The 10,158-nt window shown below is 31.1% G+C and overlaps 1 protein-coding gene across 15 annotated transcripts in view; it reads left to right on the plus strand.

The window, feature by feature from the left end:
- Rbfox1 (RNA-binding Fox protein 1) overlaps nucleotides 1-9,021 on the plus strand; it is a 444,416-nt gene extending 435,395 nt beyond the window's left edge. For 9 of the 15 annotated variants that reach the window (XM_088269368.1, XM_088269369.1, XM_088269361.1 and 6 more), the window contains 4 exons: nucleotides 359-379; nucleotides 4,754-4,905; nucleotides 5,714-5,777; nucleotides 6,338-9,021. In XM_088269368.1, coding sequence (XP_088125494.1) covers nucleotides 359-379; nucleotides 4,754-4,905; nucleotides 5,714-5,777; nucleotides 6,338-6,382 — 282 coding nt within the window. In that variant the 3' untranslated portion in view covers nucleotides 6,383-9,021. The remainder of the gene's footprint in view (nucleotides 1-358; nucleotides 380-4,753; nucleotides 4,906-5,713; nucleotides 5,778-6,337) is intronic. The other 6 variants (XM_088269365.1, XM_088269356.1, XM_088269366.1 and 3 more) reach the window with 3 other exon arrangements.
- The last annotated feature ends 1,137 nt before the right edge of the window (nucleotides 9,022-10,158 follow it).

Here is a 10,158-nt window from a genome sequence, read left to right on the forward strand (position 1 = left end):
TTGTTTGCATCAATACTGTAAAGACTATGATTATATCTAATCAATTAAATCATCCGTTTAGTTGTACCGTTCAAATTGACAATTAAACCTGAATCTAAATTTTGATTTAGATCACATGATAAATTGTTTCCTCATTTCATTTTATGTCAACTAACATCCAAAAACTTTGTTTATTATTACAAAACAATGAAATAAAGTTGTTTTGTTTTGATAGCTTTGCTTTTTTAATAACTCCTAAAGTTGTTGTTTGTTCCGTTGACCACTGTAACGACACCTCTAAGTATAAGTCAGTTCTTTTAGGCATTCTATTTTTACAATTATGTCAATATTTTTTGGAGCATAATAATTCTTGTTGCAGGCCGCCAAACCCGTCGTGGAGGTAACGCCGTCCATAGAATTTGTTTGCTAATGCTTTCATTTTGAATCATGCTTACTTACCTGTAGATATTGTACCGAGGTTATGTGTTTATTCGAGTAATGTAAATGCGTTGTTCCGCATACATATTATAGCTACCTACTGTATTGGCGACAGCTGCACACCCTTATTCATATCTATTTAAGGTTCTATTGGATCTTTTTGTGGGGTTTTTTCTTGTTAATATTATTTATTTTACATGTGCTTTGTGACTCGGTGGTACACCTTTTCTATTGTGACTAAACTGGTTGTTTGTCTCTGTTTTACACTCAGATGCTTCGAGTACAACGGCACATCTGATCAACATGTAGTTCCTCTATAGTCCGAGTTCCTCTAGCCTCTTGTAGAGTTATTACTAACAAACCTATTCAACAATAATTTTTTCATTCCATTCATTTACTCGCATTAATTCTATTAAAAATCATCAAAATATTCAATCATATATTTATTTAATAAATTATTTGACTGATATTTTTGATGAAAAAAATCACTCGATAATATTTAATATCTAATATTATATTATTTTGTAAGTTCGATTAATTGTTAAGGTTTATTCTACTCCAGTATAACTATTATATGTATAAGTGTATTGTATGGTTGTATTATTACGTAAGTATGCACATACCTAAAAAAGCGGTATGGTAATCATTTACCTCTTACACATTTTTGTTGTTGAATTTTGAACCCATTAAATGTGTGTGAAATCCTACTTCAAAAGTTTCCTTGTTTTTCACTGGTTGAATGAAAGCTATCTTGATAGTAATTATTCTCATAGATTATTGAGAACACTTTCCGCATTATGTTATAGTTGAATAGAATCACTGCAAAAACTGTGTTTAATGTTATGTATGAATCATTTTTTATCTTCAGGATCACTGTTTAATAAATGTAATATTCACATTTTATGGTATAAAAATATTTGATCAATTTGTTGTTTAATGCATGCAGTATATTTTTTTTCGGGAAATTTATTGCTTTATTCATTACAAGTGTTTGATATTTTTTGATTATGGATCAGCATGCTTAGACCATTACAATAACAGTAATTTCTTTTAAAAATGCCTATGGAAGTCAATCAGCTTACTGTCAGACCATGTTGTTTGTAATTTTCGTGTCAATTTGGTCTCGCTGTGAACTCGAAAGAAGAATAAATACACTCTTGAATAAACCAGAAACCATAAATCCAGTGAGTATAATTATTCAGTTAACAATATATATATATGTCCATATTTTAAGAGTGAAAAGATTAGGGATGTACAATTGATGGTCCTCACTTAATGACCGCACATCCTGAGTTTTACACATTCGATAATATTACATATATTTGTAAGTTTAGAAGATGAATGGATGAATGGGTATAACTTCCATCAGTATAGTTTCATTACACCCGTGTAATCTAAATAATAATACCAGAACTATGTATTAGGATGTTTTATTTTTATATCTATTTACTATGTGGATCACAAGTAAAATGGAGGGCATAATCTTTCACATCTAATAAATGATGCATCGTAATTAAGTTGGGGTAAGTTAGGTGAATCATCATAGAAACATTTATACCATTCTTCTCAGAAAAAAATCGCCAACATCGAGTCCTGGCTATTGCTGAAAAATGAAACCTACTTATATTAGTTACCCTCAAATGCCAAAAGGTTCTAGCAAAATTATAGATATCATGTTTTGCGTTTAGTATTATGTTGTGTTGTGGATGGAGAAAGGCAAAAAACACATTTAAGAAATTGCAATGTTTGACTTGTTATATTGCTCACTCCTTTCAACAACGTCAAATATCAAAAATCGTCAATTTTCAGTTGTGCATGTTTTCGGAATGCCCAGAAAATGTACCATCTCCCAGCAAAAGCGGCATATTTTTAACCAAATATTTACCCGCTACAGGGCAGAAAATGTGGTTTTTGCATTTTGAAGAAAAGGTATTGTTTAATTATTTTTTTAAATAAACTAAATATTTTTCAAATTGAGAAAAAACCTTCAGGTTTTTCCTAAAAAGATGTGTTGCCCAGTAAAAAGTTCAATGAGTGGCTTCATATATATTTTAAATATTATACATTTTATTTTAATTTTTTTTTTGACATCTCATCAAAGATGAAAAAGAATATGGAAGTCTGGGCATTTACGGGGCTGATGACCGTCATAGGCTGGTTTAAGTGATCACTTTACACACGTGTAACATTCACCAATTCTACCCATTATTGACAACCACACTACTTAAATTCTTGGAAGTTCTATATCTCAAAATGTAAACATTTAATTTTATTCTTAAACTTTAAAAACGATCTGAAAAATCAAGTTTTTTGATAAATGACGTTGTTGAAAGGAGTGAGCGATATCTCAAAAATTGTATAGCAATCATATCCTTCTACTTTTTCATCTTATCTGAGCCCAGAGGTACCACTACATCAAGTAGCATTTATCTTAAGCATTAATTACATGAAGATAATTGGGAATTCATACTGGCTAATTTTTTTCCCTGCTCCTAATAGCCCTGTTACGTCGTAGCGACTCGCCGTATAGCCGCTCCATTTTTAAAGTCGGTTAATATTACACGCGGCTAGTTGCATTTTATTTGATAACATTAAGCAGAACAGAAGTGTTATCACCTGCAGCTAATTGTTATAATGGTAATTTTTAGTCACCGCACGAGGAAAGTCTGCAGCAAGTCTATTTTGGCACATTTTTGTCATCTGCAGCCAGTTGAATCAACTATTTATGCTGTTTAATTTTTACCAGGCTGTTTTGTCACATTGCAGAATTTGACCAGTGTAAATTTCTCGGATGTTGATCACTTTTAAACATTGGGTTAAAATTCATTTGAATAATAAATACACCGCTGGGAATCAAATGCAGAACTACACTGCAGAGCAGACACAATTATATACTAATATATTATTAGATTAAAACCAATATTTTTAGCTTTTCCACTTTATTTAAGGTTTTTCCACAAATAAAATGGAAAAGCTATAAATATTGGTTTTAATCTAATAATATATTAAAAATGCAATTCCATCACGAAGTGTCAGTGGATAATATAAATCTATTAAAAAACAATTATATACGCTTTCGTGATTTTGATAGATACTTGAGATATGCAATATGCATCACAATATTTTGTAGAAAAAATTATAAAACCGTTTTCTAATAATACTATTTGTGAATGTCGTCTGAATGGTGACGATATGTAAAAATAATAATTATTCCTCTCATTTTAAAAAGCAACAAATAACCAACCAAACTTTGATTAGTGCATATTGAACCAGATACGATTTTTTTAAAATTCATCCTTAAAGAAAAGTCTGAGCTGAGATATAAGGGTCTTGATATTATGCAAGTGTTTTTTTCTACATTCGTCCTCAAACTTTGAGCTACATTATTATGGCAGTGACGTAGTAACATTAAAATATGCATTGACAAGTATTGTTTCTTATGTTATTCATTCTTCTCTGTTTTTTAAACCAAGGGTGGCCAACCCGCAGGCCGCATCCGGCCCGCCGGGTGCTTACATGTGGCCTGCGGAACATTTCACACATTTTTCCTTTAAGTGCACATAAAACCACCAAAAGAACATTCCATCATGCGTTGTTCGTATCATATCCCATATATGGAAGTATCTCACTATCGTGACAATTTCTTCTATGGTATATTATATAACAAACAATCACAACATTTTGCCATCTACTTTTAAAAACACATTGATAAGAATATAAGCTGCTACATATAACTGAGTGCTAGAGCGACTCAAAGTCAAAATGCTATGTAAAAGCTAGTTATACAGTAGCTATGATACTAGTCGAATGAAGCAATTAAATCTCAAATGAGAACAAGAATCACTGATGAGCATTTGGAAAACTGTTTGGGTGTAGCAACAACATCAATTGTTAACGTATCAACATTTATGCACTTAGTTCTGACAACAAAATCAGATGTCTTACAAATAAAAAAAAAGTTTTAATTTTTTGTATTGCCTAACTCTTATTTATATGTTTAATTCACATTTCTGTTGTCTTCGTTTAAAAAAAAACAATATATTTCATGTTTGCTTTGAATAATAAAGGAAATTTTGTTTTACGGCCCAGTGAGAAATCTGATTTCCCAAATTTGGCCTGGCTGCTGAAAATGTTGGCCACCCATGCTTTAAACATTGTTTGATCAATGACCACTGAGAAGAATGGCAAAAAATTTCCCGTTGCCCATTTCAGAAACTTCAATGTTGGCAGCATGAAGACTGCGCTGATTTATGTTTACGAATGCTTTTATTTGCTTTAATCTGACAATACGTCACATTGTTTGGTATTTTTGATCATGATAATAATAACTATGCAGATGTGTGACATGTTGCAGGTGGCGGCAGCAGCTTCGCCCCTCCTGAAGGCCCCCCTGGGCACCGCGCCCGCGGGACTCACAGCCAGTTACTCCACAGCTGCCCGGGCAGCGTACAGCACGGCACAACCTCTGGCCGGATATGCCGTAGCTGGGTAAGCCATGCTTGTTTTTAGTCATTCACTCTTGACGAAGTGATTATGACATCACTTTGTCAAGTCTTCCACGGTTACACTCTTCTTTGCAATATGCCTTCAAGTATCTCTGCAGTTGGCATCATGTACGCACTTCGTGTAAGGGATCTTAATAAGATCTGCCCACAGCACCTGCTCGTAGAATCTTCTTCTACTCACTCTGGACAAAGTGATTGTGACATGACTTTGTCAGGTCTCCACCGCTACACTCTTCTTTGCAATATGCATTCAATTATCTCTGCAGTTGGCATCACGTACGCACTTCGTCATGGAGCGTGTTGTGGGGATCTTAATAAGATCTGCCTGCTACACCTACTTATACAATATTTTATATTTCACGCTTTTTCGTATTATGAGTTACTCTTCAGTCTTTCTGTTTCTGCTGATATATCTGAAGAACTTAAGGATTTATGACTGTAAAATTGGTGAAAACCTTTCTTTTATATCTAGCTTTTCTTCAATGGAGAAATTTATGTGATCTGCTTCTGATGCTACTATCTCTGTATAAAGCCATTTTACTAATTGCTGAGCATCTTGGTGGTTATATTTCCACTCCTCACAATCCAGAGCATTCCATAGATTGGCATTTAGCAATCCTGCTCATGTCTCTAAACCCCTATGCCAATAATTTTTATTTACAAACACAATCTTCCCAGATTTACTATCAAACGTTTATTTGAATTATAAAAAAATTATCTCAAAAGAGACATTTTTTCCTTGATAACAAATAAATGCAGATATAAAACTAAGGCTACTAATTTGTTTGCAGATACGGCCGGGAGTATGCTGACCCTTACTTAAACCATGGGATAGGACCTGTTGCTGGCTATGGGGTAAATATTTATAAAATTATAATTATTTTTTTATTGATACTATCTATATCAAATAACTATAAAATTATGGGTTGTACTCCACTTAGCGTGCTTAGCAGTATTATTTTTCCATAAGTCATAAGCCCTGTAAATACCACTATTTCTTTAAGTCTAAATAATAATGTAAATTTTCTCAATACATGTTTTTAAACAGTGGTATTTACGAATTAAAATTTTAGTTAAAAATTTAGATATATTAATACCACAAAGTGACTGAAAAATCAATCAATGAAATTTGGTATTTTCATCTCAATATGCTTCTTAATATACATATATCAATGAAATTGGGATAAAATTCCGCTTACCTATTTTCTAAGAATAATGGGTGAAATTCCACAAGAATTTTCATATTTTGTATAAATGCATAGAAACCAGAATTGGTAACAATACCCAAAGTTTGTGATAGACAGGTTATTTAGAATAAAAAATTATGCAGGGTTTCAAGATTGACTGATTATGATAACAATAGGTGATTGATAAATAATCCACTGTTTTAATAAATGAATGTAATATTTTTTCAGGCCACAGTATACAGAAGTGGATACAATAGATTCGCCCCTTATTGAAGACTTCCAATTATGCCAAAAATATCAAAAATCCATGACTAAAATAGATGAATAAGTCTGTTTAAAGAACTTCTATTTTCATCTGTAAAGATGCCTGTTGTAAGAATAAAAAATATATTTTACATAATCTTAATTCACGGTACAAATTTAAGCAGATCTGAAGGTTGGTGTCGCAACCTATCGATAAGTTAATGTGGATTTGCTATACTTGATGCACATTACCAGCGGCATTTCATATGAACCTTGTTCACTGTTACCAAGTTCAGCGGGCTAGTGTCACGCGGACTACCCCGGCCATTGGCCTACGCACCCTGACCCCTGACCCCTGACCCCTGACCCCTGACCCCTACCCCTGACCCCTGACCCCTGACCACTGACCACTGACCACTGTAAATTATCCACCTAACTCTTAAGCAGAGTGTTTATGAAATGTGTTTGGAATTGCATCAAATGTTCATTTTTATACCAAAGTGATTACTAATGACATATTACTTTAACAGCTTGCACAACCGGCAGCTAGGGAACAGTGCGCTAGCTTATTGTAATATAAACTACACTTGTAATAATCAATACGCAATAAAATAATGATGTATATTGATTTAGTTTTAGTCGGATCATTTTCAATCATTATATTAAGAATTTACTTTAGGCTTTATTTTAATTTAGCCATGATAAAATTAATCATGTTTTGTTACTTTTTCGAATAAGTGTCTTCAACAAGAATCTAATCATGCGGTGGTTATTTTTTTATGACATTTGAAACAAATGAATTTTAGAAGTATAGATTTACAACATTACAAATTAAATTGCTAAATGGTTTAATTTCAATGCGCTCTTTAAGTTTATATAGATGTTAAAAGTAATTTGTAATATCTGTTCCTACTCAGGGACTCGACATATCGGTTCTATTACATAGACATGTAGGAATAGAAATTAACATAAACATAATGATGATTTCTCTTTTTATAGATATTCTCAATGTTATTCCTAGGCTACTTTACAATTTCTTCCGGAGCAACTTCAGCTTAATTACTTTCATTATTTGGTGCTCTTTTATTATTACCAATTCTGCAGTCACACACTTTCATTTTGTGAAGAGTTTTACCGTAGTAATATAAATATTTTCAAGAGATATTTCTTATATGCTGGTTAATGCCAAAAATGTATATTAATATTATAATTTGAAATGGTTCTTTTTGTATTAAGGGCCAATAATTATTATTTTTACAATGTGATTAAAATTCGAACAATTAATGATCATCTTTCATAATACTCTTTAAAATACTGGTATAATAATAATGTCTTTTTGGACATGTGTATATAATATATAAATAGAAGTTGTTCAATAATTTATATTTTAATCATGATTTTGATAGTCGGCGTTTGAAATGATACGTATCAATACTCAAAGTTGTGAATTACCAAGTGACTGTAAAAAGAATTTTACGTTTAGAAACTTACATTTTGTATTTTGTCTCCTTGTAATTCAAATTTGATTTTAAGATTCAGTTGTTTAGTTCAGTAATCTCATTTACTAAATTACCTCATTATTTTTCTTGTGAATATTTGATTGATTATCTTTGCATTTCTTTTTGTATCTTTAAATTTGTTGAGAATATCCCTGATACGATCGGTAATTAATGTGACATATCCAGTTAAATATAATGTAGTAGGAAACCTTTGTTGGTAAGTGTATTTTTTTAAATAAATACGCCATCATAATTTTGATAGTAACAGGGATTGTATAGATATTTGAAATGAATGCTTAAGATAGTTCATAGATTACATTGGCAAATTGTATTACTTAACATATTTCCATGACAAAATCTCTCTAAACTTGTGTCATATTAGTGAGTGATTTAATGATATTGTTTTCGACCAATGTGGATGCTGGAATAAATGAGTGTTAGAATAAATAAGTATAATTTTAAAAATTTCATCTTTATTTTTGAAAATCATATAAATTGTCATATTGTTAGTTTTTTACATTATATCAGATTGATACATACCTACTTTAATTAAAATACATATTTCATAATTTCCATAGAAAAATATCACTAACCTCTCTCATCCTAATTATATTATCATAATTATAATTTGTACCCACCTTCTGTAAAACGTTATTATTTTTGTGTTACCTATTCAATTTGTGTCTCAATTCAATCAATATAAAATATTTTATGAAATTTCATAAATGTTTCTCCGTCATATTTTAACCAGTATTCTATGTGCTCAATTGAAATGTTAAATTTATACATGATTTTAACAATAATACACAAAACATTGAGAATAAATGTCTTCCGTTATGCACAAGATGATTAATTTTAGCACAAAATTCTCAGCACAAATTGTATTGTGTATTTTATTTTAATAAGTTTGATATTTGTACCTATAAATATGTAACATGAGTACGAATATTAAGTGCTCTCTAGCTAACTCAGTTCAGATTCAAATGGTGTTACGTGGTGCACCAAGCGCGAGGTTCTTTTAACGCAGGTCCCCTACCAGCTATATAGGCATAGGAACATCTGTTCTAGGTATGTACAAACTTCGTTCATGTTCATGTCATTATTTACATGTTGGATTCTCTCACAATGTACTCATTTTACATTATTAAATATAATAAAAAGGTTGAAAAACATTTGTTTCTTTTCCAAACCCAAATTTCCTTCTTTTGTATTTATTTTTAATGCCAATTTAGCGAGCCAATGGAGTTTTGCACTTGACGCACCTGAGATTTTTTTTTGTATAAATTGGGTGTAACTCCTTTGGTGCCAGAAACTTACAAAAACTTACTACCCTTGTCAAATTGTTAATATAATATTAGTCAGTTTGTATTCCCGTAATAAGTGTCGCAGACTCTAGATTCGACACTTATAACCTTACACCCTTTTTTTAAACACAAACAACTTATTTGTGTGTATCTTAAAGACAGAAATATTGTTTTTTTTTTATAAATATAAAATATCCATCATTATTTTTGTTCTTCAAATTATTTCCCATCTTAATTTCTCAAACATTGGCATCAAATTTATTGACCCTTTCAATGCCGGAAAGTATTAATATGGCCGTTCCCAGCAGGCCGTGATTTTTTCAACAAAAATAAAATAAAATAAAGTTAATTTTTGTTTGCAGATATAAAGGATATTATGAAAACTTACCACATACATATATACACCGTGTGGCGTTTGAGCTGCAGTTTACTCAGAAAAACATAGTTGTTGTCACAACTTGATACAGAAAATACATTTACTGTTCTGTTTACTGTATTCTATCAAAATCTTAATTAAAGTTGCGACAAAACTTGACCTATCCTGTGTTAAACCAATAGGAAATCATTAAATCGCACCAAAATGTAAAGATTTTACAAGCTAAATTTCTTGATTCCTTAAAATCATTTATAGTGAAAATGTAACGTTTTGGTGAGGACTTACACAATTAAGTTAAATAATTTAAATGTAGGTTTCTGTAATTTATTTTCTGTGCTCATTGAAAAAAAGTGTCGATTGTTTTTTTTTATTAATAATACAGTAGCAGGATGCCACAAACCATATATTACCTATGATGAAAGATGACTGCAGAATCTACATAACTTATTTATTTTTATATTGTAGATCGTATTTTTTTTAATTCTCATTAAAACAATAAATACAAAACAATACCATATTTTAGTTTTATTAATTTCTTATTTTATAAATATATTAATGTTTTTTAAAAACTATTTAACCGCGCAAAACTCCATGTCATTTCATCCAATTATTACAAGGAAAAAAGAT

The sequence above is a fragment of the Brachycentrus maculatus genome, unplaced genomic scaffold (assembly GCF_059751285.1).
Source record: "Brachycentrus maculatus isolate JH-2025_06_01 unplaced genomic scaffold, ASM5975128v1 h1tg000348l, whole genome shotgun sequence".
NCBI lineage: Eukaryota > Metazoa > Arthropoda > Insecta > Trichoptera > Brachycentridae > Brachycentrus > Brachycentrus maculatus.